This window comes from Mytilus edulis, chromosome 7 (genome assembly GCF_963676685.1).
Source record: "Mytilus edulis chromosome 7, xbMytEdul2.2, whole genome shotgun sequence".
Taxonomy (NCBI): Eukaryota; Metazoa; Mollusca; class Bivalvia; order Mytilida; family Mytilidae; genus Mytilus; species Mytilus edulis.
The window spans coordinates 56,032,067-56,044,845 of NC_092350.1; the positions used below are offsets into that span (position 1 = coordinate 56,032,067).

The 12,779-nt window shown below is 32.0% G+C and overlaps 1 protein-coding gene across 1 annotated transcript; it reads right to left on the reverse strand.

The window, feature by feature from the left end:
* Nucleotides 1–5,860: 5,860 nt before the first annotated feature.
* Nucleotides 5,861–12,570, reverse strand: LOC139481822 (thyroid transcription factor 1-associated protein 26 homolog). The gene is made up of 4 exons (XM_071265333.1): nucleotides 12,404–12,570; nucleotides 10,498–10,648; nucleotides 9,769–9,856; nucleotides 5,861–8,450 (listed from the first exon to the last, which is right to left on the reverse strand). The coding sequence occupies exons 1-4, from the start codon at nucleotides 12,483–12,485 to the stop codon at nucleotides 8,280–8,282; spliced, it is 492 nt and encodes a 163-aa protein (XP_071121434.1). The 5' UTR covers nucleotides 12,486–12,570; the 3' UTR covers nucleotides 5,861–8,279.
* Nucleotides 12,571–12,779: the final 209 nt, after the last annotated feature.

A 12,779-nucleotide genomic window follows, 5' to 3' on the forward strand; every position in this document is an offset into this window, starting at 1 on the left:
TCAATATTTTGTACATAAATTAGGCTGTTACTTTTCTCGTTTGAATTGTTTTGCATTTGTCATTTCGGGGCCTTTTATAGCTGACAATGCGGTATGGGCTTTGCTCATTGTTGAAGGTTGTATAGTGACCTATAGTTGTTAATTTCTGTGTCATTTTGATCTCTTGTGAAGAGTTGTCTCATTACCAATCATACCACATCTTATTTTTTATATCTTCAACATCGTATTTTATCTAGCATTTAACATATTTAACTAGAGGGCCACTGATGGTTCTCATGCATATGAATCTTGAGTTTGGTGTAGAATATTATAAGTCTTTGCATCATTAAGAAGTTCATCAATTATCATTGATGTGGTCATAATTATAGAATAATTGTTTGCAAAATTTTGAATGTTTCCAAATACTAAAGATTTTCTACACAACACCATGAATGGTGATAACATTATTTTAGGTTTTACTTGTGGATAAACTAGAGTCATTCTAATTATCTTTGATGCAACAGCAATGTGAGAATCGACAGAAGTCAAATTCATATAATCAAATTTTATAAATCATCAAAAGAATGGATATAAAATGAATGTTTACTAAACCTAACAACGTTATTAAAAGAAATATATGTCATAAAAATCATTAGAACTTACGACATCAAATGTATCTATTTGGCATAGCTACCCATTTCCATTGTTTTATTGGTAACAGTGGATAAATATCTATTAAATTCCTTCTTCAAATCCTTAAGGGAAAACAATGCATCAGTTAATAAAAGGTCATTTTTTCTTCAAATTCCTAAAATACGAGTCGTGAATGAAATTTACTTTGAATCTAAAATTCTACCATCAAGAATGTGGTATTTTCAAAGTAAATTATATATTTTCAAAACGTTATGGCTGGAAATTTAAAGATAGTATGCATTACGCTAAGGTTAGGGCTTGCTATACAATATATTATGACTATCCATACTAAGTTTATAGCAGCAATCAAGCTAGCAAACATATAAAAGCACAAGATCAAAAACATGTTTATGTATTATTTGGGTAAATAACAAGTAGGTATTATATCAATAAAGGCATTACGTTGAAATAAAAAAAACGATAGCTTGATTATGTGAATTATAGCTTAATTGAAACAATTTGCTATAATAGAAATTTAGATTATTGCATCATTTATTTGTCATTAGTGTTAAATTACTGTTAAAATATTGATAAAGGAATCTCAGACTGCTGTTTTGACGCTGAAAAGAAAAAAAAATGCACCATATTCTGTGAAATATATATATATAATGCATGGTTTTCAAATTCAGAAACCAATTTATATTTTTTGACGACATTTCATTTGCAAAAGTATATGTTTTACCAAATGTTTCAACACGTTAAAGAGCAATAGCCATATTTATCCGAAACCACATGAAATCTTAATGAGGCTTTTAACCACAAGAGGAAATGACGCATGTCTTGTTTTATTAATCTATTGTTCAATGTTTGATACCGAAAGAGTTTAAGGTGCTGAAATGTCATTTTACCTTCTTGAATACCTGTTTTGAGGTATTTAATTTACATAATAAGGATTTTTAAAAAGAGCCAGGCCAAAATCTCTTACAAGGAAAATCTCCACAAAAAATGATTGGATATACCTGTATCGGGAACACTATAAGCCGAATACTTATCAGTAAATGATATATAAGAACCGAAACTGTTGCAGAGATATATGACAAAAAAAGGACCTGAAAATAATAGGTAAATCAATGTAAGGTCATCCTTGCCTGAGGAAATTAAAACTTCTGGGTTTTTTTTGTAACATTTAAATTTATAAACAATTCCGAAGTACTGACTAATGAGCTGACGACTCCTTCGTGGACTGATAGACTAACACACGTGGAATGGAACAATGCTGTAAAAAAAGAAAACAACCTTTATTAATTGCATGCGTCCCATACGTTTTTTTTTAATGTACCTTCATCAGGAACGCCCAACGCCGAATATTCGATCAGTAGCATTTACAGGATGGGTACTGATGACAGTTAATTCTTGCAGTATGTTTGTAAATTACTGCTTCAGATGCAGATAAATGATGGCTCTAATTACGATTATTTAATAAGTTGGTGTTGGAGGCGATAGTAGTACAGTAGAGTTACATTACACCAAGTTGTGCACAATAAACTACAACCAAGACGAAACAGCGAAACAGCCAACAGCGCCACCACATCAACATTTGGCTGTGTGAAAAGAAACAACCATGTGCTGTTGGTCTTGTTGCAATGCGATCTGTTGAAAATGGCGTATGATGATCGAGAAAACATCATGAAACTTTGTGATTTTTTCCCTGTTAAGATTTTAGTCAGGTTCCTAAGTAAAACAAGATGTATCTGGTCATGTTGTGTTATGTTTTCGCACACATTTACGCTTATTGCATCCAATGATCGATGTTGGACACTGCAATTATGTACATGTACATAAAATTCAAGTTCAATACTAACCAGGTGCTCCGCAGGGCGCAGCTTTATACGACCGCAGAGGTCGAACCCTGAACAGTTGGGGCAAGTATGGACAAAACATTCAAGCATGATACAGCTCTGAATTTGGATTGTGATCAAATTTTTGACATTACATGGTTTTTTTTACACAAAACAAATGCCAAGATTTTACAAATCAATTAAAGATTTCTTCTTCAAACTTTTTAAATCTAAAATTAAATAGTTGACACAGCATAGGTTTCTGACACAGAATGAATGTGGTCTAATGAACTTAAAAGTTTTTTTTTGCCTTTGAGCAATTCACTATGCTGTTGAATATTAATCCTCTCAAAAAATGTTTGAAGAAATTTTCTTTTTATTTATGAAATCTGAAATGAGAAAAATTTAACCCCCCCCCCTTTTTTTTCACATCCCCGTTTCCCTTTTTCAAAACTGATATCAATTCAAATTTCTAATGGAGTTTGCAACAATAACTACTCATTTAAATACATCATAAAATATTAAGATGTAAAAAAAACTGCTTGTTATCACTGAATGGTAAAGATTATTTAAATTTATCAGTTGGTAGTAAAAAGTGTATATACATTGTATATTGTATATAACAAAGATTTAAGTTGATTCTGGACGAAGAAAGATAACTCCAATTAAAAAAAATTCTTGCTATTGCACAATATTGTGCAATAGGATATTTCTTGCTTACTATTCTGGACAAAAAAAGATAACTCTAATTAAAAAAAAATTTGCTATTTCACAATATTGTGCAATTAGATATTTCTTGCCATTGCACAATACTGTGCAATTGAAAAGACTTGCTATTGCACAATACTTAATATAATAATTTTAGATCCTGATTTGGACCAACTTGAAAACTGGGCCCATAATCAAAAATCTAAGTACATGTTTAGATTCAGCATATCAAAGAGGCCCAAGAATTCAATTTTTGTTAAAATCAAACTTAGTTTAATTTTGGACCCTTTGGACTTTAATGTAGAATTTGAAATTTGAAAACAGGACCAAAAATGAAGAATCTACATACACAGTTAGATTTGGCATATCAAAGAACCCCAAGGATTCAATTTTTGATGAAATCAAACAAAGTTTAATTTTGGACCCTTTGGACCTTAATGTAGACCAATTTGAAAACTGGACCAAAAAACTTCAATAATCAAGAATCTAAGTACATTTTTAGATTCAACATATCAAAGAACCCAACCGATTCATTTTTTGTCAAAATCAAACTAAGTTTAATTTTGGACCCTTTGGACCTTAATGTAGACCAATTTGAAAACGGGACCAAAAGTTGAGAATCTACATATACAGTAAGATTCGGCATATCAAAGAACCCCAATTATTCAATTTTGATGAAATCAAACAAAGTTTAATTTTGGACCCTTTGGGCCCCTTTTTCCTAAACTGTTGGGACCAAAACTCCCAAAATCAATACCAACCTTCCTTTTATGGTCATAAGCCTTGTGTTTAAATTTCATAGATTTGTATTTACTTATACTAACGTTATGGTGCGAAAACCAAGAAAAATGCTTATTTGGGTCCCTTTTTGGCCCCTAATTCCTAAACTGTTGGGTCCTAAACTCCCAAAATCAATACCAACCTTCCTTTTGTGGTCATAAACATTGTGTTTAAATTTCATAGATTTCTATTTACTTAAACTAAAGTTATTGTGCAAAAACCAAGAAAAATGCTTATTTGGGCCCTTTATTGGCCCCTTATTCCTAAACTATTGAAACCAAAACTCCTAAAATCAATCCCAATCTTTCTTTTGTGGTCATAAACCTTGTGTCAAAATTTCATAGATTTCTATTAACTTAAACTAAAGTTATGGTGCGAAAACCAAGAAAATGCTTATTTGGGCCCTTTTTGGCCCCTAATTCCTAAAATGTTGGGACCAAAACTCCCAAAATCAATACCAACCTTCCTTTTATGGTCATAAACCTTGTGTTAAAATTTCATAGATTTCTATTCACTTTTACTAAAGTTAGAGTGCGAAAACTAAAAGTATTCGGACGACGACGACGACGACGCCGACGACGCCAACGTGATAGCAATATACGACGAAAATTTTTTCAAAATTTGCGGTCGTATAAAAACCCGAGAACTGTTGGAACAACTAAGGGATGCATCTGTAGACTGAATACCAGATTACTGTTGCGTGTATTGCGAACCCAAGATGTGTGTCGGAAAAGCTCTCTTTAACTCGTATGATCAACATTAATTGAGTGTCTAATCATTTTACGGACAACATATTTAGTGGAGGAGTTTTTCAAAACAAGAACTCGTTTTCTATTGAACTGTGTGTTCCTATAATACATACCCCATAGAAGAACTTATCGTAAAGGATAAACAGATTCTGGCATTTTAACCTTTAAATTTATGTTCTGCTATAAAAGGTATGACCTATCGTTGAATAATTTAAGGTTGATGTTTACTTTGATTGCATCGATCTTTCCCATTGAACAAATTCAAAATGGTCATCCGGCCTTTCCGTTTCCGCCGTTTAGCAACACCCCCTGTCGACAGGATCTCATAAGTCAGGGTATCCATAAAGTTGTTGGTTTATGCTTGTTTATAACAAAATGCATAAGGGTTCCGCTGAATCCAGTGTCTCGTCTACTTTTGCTGTTAATCGCACACTCAACAAAAATGAGGAAAAAAATCAATAAAAATATTCTTCTCGATACTATCTTTTGATTGTAAGAAGCTTCTGTCCAAGTTTGGTAAACATCGAGAATAGTTTACGAATCTTATAAATGTTTTTAAAACTATGACTGCAGACTGTATGTAATGTAACTGGAAGAAAAACTAAGTCCATTTATAAGTAAAATACGAAAAAATAGATTTTTTTTTTTACAAAATTTACTTCTGGATACTATCTTATGTAAACAAGCTTCTGTCCAAGTTTGGTAAAAACCCAGGATGGGTTAAGAAAGTTATTAAAATTTTAAAAACTTTAACCACAGAGTGAATATTTGTGGACGCTGCCACCAACGACGCCGACGGAATGTAGGATCGCTATATGTCTCGCTTTTTCGACTTAAGTTGAAGGCTTGACAAAAAGAATTTTGTACAAATTATAATCTATACAGGCACTTTTTAACAAATTACAATTTGTACAATGTCAAAATTCAAATTATAATGTGTACAATATCTGTGTATACATACATTACATTATAATTTGTACAAAATGATAACTATGTATGCAATATATCTAAATAAGAAGATGTGGCACGGAACCTTGTCTTGATCCCCATGTTGACTATACATGTCTCTTAAGTGATCCTCATGTCCAAATTATTTCAAAATTCAAAAATCTAATAGATCTATCTATCTATGCATTGAGTAGGTATTTTATGGCAAAAGATGGAAATTAAGTCTTTTTGGTGTAGTTTTATTCAAGAACTATGAAGATGTAACAATCTTTCATTTTGAATTTATTAAAGAAGCAGACAAAGTCTATTGAAAGAACATAAGATGAAAATATTCAAAGAAACACAATATATTTAAAATTAGCACTCAAAAATGCCATTTTCTGCCTTTTTGCATGGCAAAAATGGAAGGAAATTGTTTTGATTAAATTACCATGGCAACCGTAATTTTTTTGTATTACCTAGTTATGTTATTTTTTTATTTGACGTAAATATCATCATATATGTGCAATATAAAGAAAATTGAAGAATATGTGTGGCCACACAATTTTGATGGTTACAGGGAACTGGTATTAAAACCGAAAAGAACCAACCGAAAAGTCAAACAAAGAAAAGGAATCAGAACTATGTACATGATGTATTAGTCAGACCCATTCATGATTTTTAAAATGAATTCCACACCTTCCAGTGGCGGATCCAGCCATTTTAAAAAGGGGGGGTTCCCAACCCAGAGTAAAGGGGGGGTTCCAACTATATGCTCCCATTCAAATGCATTGATCGGCCAAAAAAAGGGGGGGTTCCAACCCCCCCTTGGATCCGCCACTGCCTTCCATATTGAATAATTCAGTAATCATAATACATATATCCTTTAAATAAAGGCAACAGTAGTATTCCGCTGTTCAAAACTCATAAATCTATGGACAAAAAACAAAATCGGGGTAACAAACTAAAACTGAGGGAACCGCATTAAATATTAGAGGAGAACAACGACACAACATTAAAATGTAACACACACAGCAACGGACTAAGCATTAGACAACATCTGATGAGAATAACCAATATAACATCAAAACCAAAAACATTAATTTGGGATAGAAAAGTAAACAAGAATCAAGACCAGTCGAAAGGTTTTTTTCTTATACAGTATTAACAATATTGTTATCTTGACATGGGCGACTTCATTCCTTTTTAAAAAAAGAAAACATTTAGAGTTTAAACTAATATTCCCAAGTCAGAAACCATGTTCGTGATATAGTTTAGTTGTTTATAATCCACAACTTTTTTTTAATTCTACAGTGAGATTTAGTGCTTGACATAATTATTGCATTGGCATCTGCATTTATAAAGGGAATAAAAGATAGGCAGCAATTTTATTAAAAAAAAAATTATAAGTGCAGAGCCTTTTTTGGTATGTACATATATACAACAAGTGTGCACACACTGAATGTATCGACTGCTTTTACATATCATGATTTAATTTATAGTGAAAGAGTGTGATATGAAGGTTTTACTATAAGTTTCAAATTAAATATATATTGTTAATGATAAATTCAAATGATGTCAAGGTCAGATAGAACAAGACAAACATATATACCTTACAATCTTACCATACACCAAATATAGTTAACAAATTGCTTATGGCATCTAGGAAACAGACCTAATTACGAAAATTGAACATTGACCAACGAACCAGGAAAATGAGGTCAAGGTCAGACAGTACCTGCCAGAATAAAAAATGTACAACATGCAGTTATAGCATACACCAAATATAATTTACCTATAACTTACAGTATTTGAAAAACAAAAATAATCATGAAACTTACATTGACTAATAAACCATGAAAATGGGGTCAAGGTCAGATGAACCATGCCAGACCACCATATACATCTTACAATCCTTTATTCACAAAATATAGTTGACCTTTGCTTATAGCATCTGACAAATAGACCAAATCAGAAAAAAAATAACATTGACCAATGAACCATGAAAATGAAGTCAAGATAGATGAAACCTGACAATCAGATATATAGACGTTGCAATCATTCCATACAACAAATATAGTTGACACATTGCATAAACTATTTGAGGTCTGAACCTGACCATGTAAACTTAACCTTGACCACTGATCAATTCAATGAAGTTGAGGTCAGGTGAACCCTGATTGACAAACATGTAGACCTTGCAATGAACCCATATATACTAAATACAGTTATCATATTACTCATTATAAGTAAGAAATTAACATGACCTAAAAAAAAACAATATTTGTTTTCAAGCAGTTGCTGAACCAAGAAATTAACATGATTAGAGTTCAAAGACAATGCAAGTATGACAGACAGAAATCTCATAACAGTAGCCATCTGCATACAAGGTATGAAGCATCCAGGTTCTTTTCCTTCAGACATATAATGGTTTAAATAAATAGCTTACACCGTCTCCCAGTATGAATTCCTTTGTCGCGCATTCTGCTTCTTTTGTTACAGGCGGGACAAAAATCTAGTTGTTCTTCAATGCACTTATAATGAAATTTCATCTGGAGAAAACAGGCACCTAAAAGAGTGGCATAAAATACAGAAGGGACATTCAAACTAAAAAAAAACTGACGTCATGGCAAATATTTTCATACAGAATTATTTTACATTTTTATTACGTTTGATCAATTCCAGACTGAATTTTATGTAGAAGTATTTCTATCTGATTTTTCATCACAGGCTGTCCTTTGTATGTCTTTTTACACAACTTTTTATACTGTTTAGATTTCTTGTCTTTATAATTGGTTAATGCAGTCTCAATTTCTCTTTTCTGCTTTAAAACTTCCTGAAAAAGTAAAAAGTTAATCAAATATAACATTTTGTCACTGATATATGTAACTTAGGAGTCAAAACAAGTGAAACTGTGAGCTTCTACTCAATGATGATATCCCCCACCACCACCACAACTGGCCAATTTTAATAATGTAAAAATATGTAAGTGTTCTGTAAACTGCATGTTGCTGAGTGATGAATTAGAGAACGCATCACACGGTACAGCTGACTTATATAAACCCTGCAACCAAATTTCAGAAATCCTTATGATGTAGTTCCTGAGAAAGATGCCATGAAAAATATTCATGGGACAGATGGATATCGACAGAGGTAAAACAGTATGACCCCCACTTTTTGTAAAGCAAGGGTTTAACAATAACAAACATTTGGCAACCAATTTTAAAAGTTCACAACACGATGAAAATATTTGATTAAGTTTCAAGTTGATTTGATTATAACATCACAACACATGTGGGAAGAACAGATGAGAAGAATAACAGACCAATGGACAGACAGACAGAAAGTCTCTCTTCTATAGTTACTGAGGTAAAGTGCTTCTTGTAATGGAAGAACATTTTCAGGATTATCCTTATGAAAACAAAGATATTCTTGATGGATGGGTTAATTGATGTGAAATGTCCAGTGGCAGATATTACATGCATATCAACACATGTTCATGTCACATGACCCCTGCTTTGTATTTTATTGACATGCTGAACATGGTTCGTATTGTTCTAGTTCAAAGTTATAATTCCCAGGCACATTACTCTGGCTCTAAGGTGACTAGTGTTTCTTAATACTCCTAAACACTATATTAATGACAATGAATCTTTGAACTTAATATATTTAATTTGCCTTTTTCATACAGTTACTGAGAGCATGACCTAATTCTTAATCTTATATATTGACAAAGGTAACCATGTTAACTTTAAGTTAAGAATCTTGAAGAAAGAAAATATGAAAAAATGTCAGTGGATGTTGTTTGCTACTGTCATGGCTGTATGTCACATTTGTATTTTGTTCATTGTTTTTTGCATATATCATGCCATAACTTTCTCATTTGAATTGTTTGACATTTGCCCTTTTCGAGCTTTTAATATCTGACCATGCAGTATGGGTTTTGAAGGCTGTAAGATGACGGACAGTTGTTAACTTTTATGACATTTGGTCACTGGTAGAGAGTTGTTTCATTGGCAATTATAATACATCTTGTTATTTTTAGAACACCGTAATGTGATAATTGAAATTATTACATGTATGCATCTGTTTGCTGTTCTCTTTAAAACTACTTAAATACAAAAAACAGTGTTTTTTCCAAATATTTATATTACTTTTTTCTTCTTTTCTTTGTCCATTTTTTTCTTACTAAACTGTTTCTGTGACTTGCTGTAAGTGTTTGAGTTGCTATCCTCAATTTTCCTGAAAAGATGCCATAAAAATATATAAATACATGTAATTTGTCAAATTGAAAATAAACTTGTCAACTACAATGTACTGTGTATCAATTCATTTACATTTGCAGACCTGTCAACTGTCCCAATTTTGGCGGTATCATCATGATTTTCATGCCTCAACCAGAATTCTGTAATCAGGATAGTAAAACAAGTCACAATCCCAATTTTCATAAAATATACCTGAAAAAACTATTGGTTACCGATTTTGAAGTTTTTCTGACCATTTTTTAAAAATCTATAATTTTACCTGGCGACATATTTATGATAAGTTTACAACCCTATGCTAATCAAGTCACAACAGGTGTCATAATTTGTTGTAACATGTTATCTTCTTATCTGATGATTCATAACAATCCTCAAAATTAATAAATTTGTTAACAGAATTGGACAGTCAGAATTTCAATTTTAATCAATTTATCATACTATATATATATATATATCGCTATCAATGATTGGTACCAATTTTCGTGAATTAATAAAAATCTGCATTTTTATATGCAGCTCAAGAGGTTCTTCCAAAACATTTTTTTGTAAAAATAGTTAAAAAAATATTTTGTTGAAAGTAATATTTTTACCCCTGAAAAGCATTTCTTATGTGATTCTTACTTTTCTTTTCCGATCTTTTCCTCTGTCATGTCTGTGTCTTCAAAACTTGTGTGTGGCAAGGCCGTCCTTTCTCTTTTCTTTTTTTCTTTTCTCAGCATCTTAAGATATTCATATTGTACTTTCTTTTTTCTTTTATCTGCAAAACCCTGTCCTAAAAAATACAACTGAAATTTTAATGATATATATACATGTATATATATATATGCAAACATTTTTCTTTTAACTCATCATAATTATATAGATGTGCTCAATACATTTTTTGAGAAGACCTTACAATGTTATAATACTGGTGTTTGATCTATTGTTCAAGGACAATGAAGTATATTTAAACTTACCCATGTGACAGCTTCATAATAAACAAATGTGAAATCTGATTAGCATCATATAATTGTAATAGCAAGGACTAAAATTAATTATCATTCATTTCATATAACTTTAATTTGTATATATGTATAAATTCATGTAAATTATGTGATTTTAAAACCTATACAAAATGTACTATGGATATGAAACCTAGATATAGATAACTATTGTTGAAAGCAACTCATCCCTACCAAGGTTGGTTGGTTTTACTACCCTGGTATTTACCAGTAGAAACTGCCCTGGACAATACTCCTTAAGTGGTCAATACTGGCAAAAAATGGTCAATTGAAATTTCATGGTGGTTTTTACTATTAATATTATATACACATACATGTATATATACCAATGTACCATATTTTTACTCTAATTATGCATGCATTCTGACTTTGACAGTCATGACGACAGTACTTATTGAAAAATGTAAAAAAAAATATGAAGGGTGGGGTAATAGGAAACCATATTCAGTTTTATTTGGCCTCATGGCTATACAAAATGTAGCATGTTTATTCAGTGCAAAAGCTTTCTTGGCCATGTTCATGATGATGGCAGGTAAATGAAACAGTTTTTATCTCTTTTAAAAATAAATCATTGTAAATCACTGTTTATTAAGAATTAATAAAAAAAAAAATAGAAATGAGAACAATTAAAATGACTTCAACCATGTTAACCACTTGCAAACATTATGTACATTATTTCATTACATGAAAACTAACAGTAATCATAGTAACTTGCGAGGTAAACTTTAAGTGGTTTTACAGTTGTAACTGGAGAGCATGATTCAACATACAAAATCATCTTTGTCCCCTCTTGGACTCGAACCTAAGAAGTACTAAATTGTACTAAAGAAGTACTTCCTTAGCTGAACCGCTTACCACTGACTGAGTAGCTACCACATGTTGTAAGGGAAGCAATCCTGTCACACTTCCCCCACCTCAAGAGTCATCATACCATTATGGCTCTAACACAAACATTCCTCTCTAACCATGCTAACCATCTTAGATTTTTTAGTTGGGCACCAATGAAACCGGAGAGCATGATTCATTACAAAATCATCTTCGTCTCCATCGGGACTCGAACCCAGGACCTCTGTGTTACAAGGCAGCATGTTAACCGACTGAGCTAAAGAATTACTTCCCTATCTCAAGCGCTTACGGCTGACTTTAGTATCTATCACATTAGTTCGAGATTACTCTGACGTCCAACAGCTCTTTTGCCAGATAAGCTGGGGCCGTGGTCCAGGTTGGACAGCAGAGTAATCTCGGACTACTATCACATGTTCTAAGAGAAACTACACATATGGCTTCTGGCAAGTTCTGCAGGAACGGCACAAAAATGCTCCTCAAAATCCCCACAAAGGTTTAATCTTTCAGAAACACAAAATGCATTTAACTTTCATATGTTAAGTGTATGCCAAGCCTTAAAACTTTTCCAACTGGACAGGTATGTCTGTACTGAGAGTAATATTTTGTGTGTAAATAATCTCATTTTTTTCCATTTCTTATAATAAACCTCACGTAAACAGTAGGTATTGATGTTTCTATACCTTCTTTTTTATTTCCTTTAAATTTTTTGTACTGCTCAGCCTTCAACTGTCGCTTCCCTTCTCTCTTTTTCTGCAAATCCATTCCTGCACCTTAAAAATATTAAAATCAGTGTTATTTAGTGTTGTCTAAACATCACTAATACGTCCATCTCTTTAACCGTAAAAGTAACCTAGAATCTAGTTTTAATAATTTTTAAATCTGACCCGGACATACATTCAAATTTCCGGGCGATGATTGCTTTCTTAGAGATAAAAACTTGATAACTAATTAAAAACGTCTTTCAGCTGTATATAATGACAAAATATGTATAAAAATTCATCAAAGTGATTTTTTATGTATTGCCCTTTTATAAGATTGTTATTTTGAACCTACAAC

What these genes read in the sequence shown, in the direction of transcription:
- LOC139481822 (XM_071265333.1), bottom strand. Translation starts at nt 12,485, where the DNA reads ATGGATTTGCAGAAAAAGAGAGAAGGGAAGCGACAGTTGAAGGCTGAG. An exon ending in TAAAGGAAATAAAAAAGAAG is followed by an intron (nt 10,649 to 12,403) that starts GTATAGAAACAT and finishes TGTATTTTTTAG; the next exon opens with GACAGGGTTTTGCAGATAAA. An exon ending in ACAAAGAAAAGAAGAAAAAA is followed by an intron (nt 8,451 to 9,768) that starts GTAATATAAATA and finishes TTACTTTTTCAG; the next exon opens with GAAGTTTTAAAGCAGAAAAG.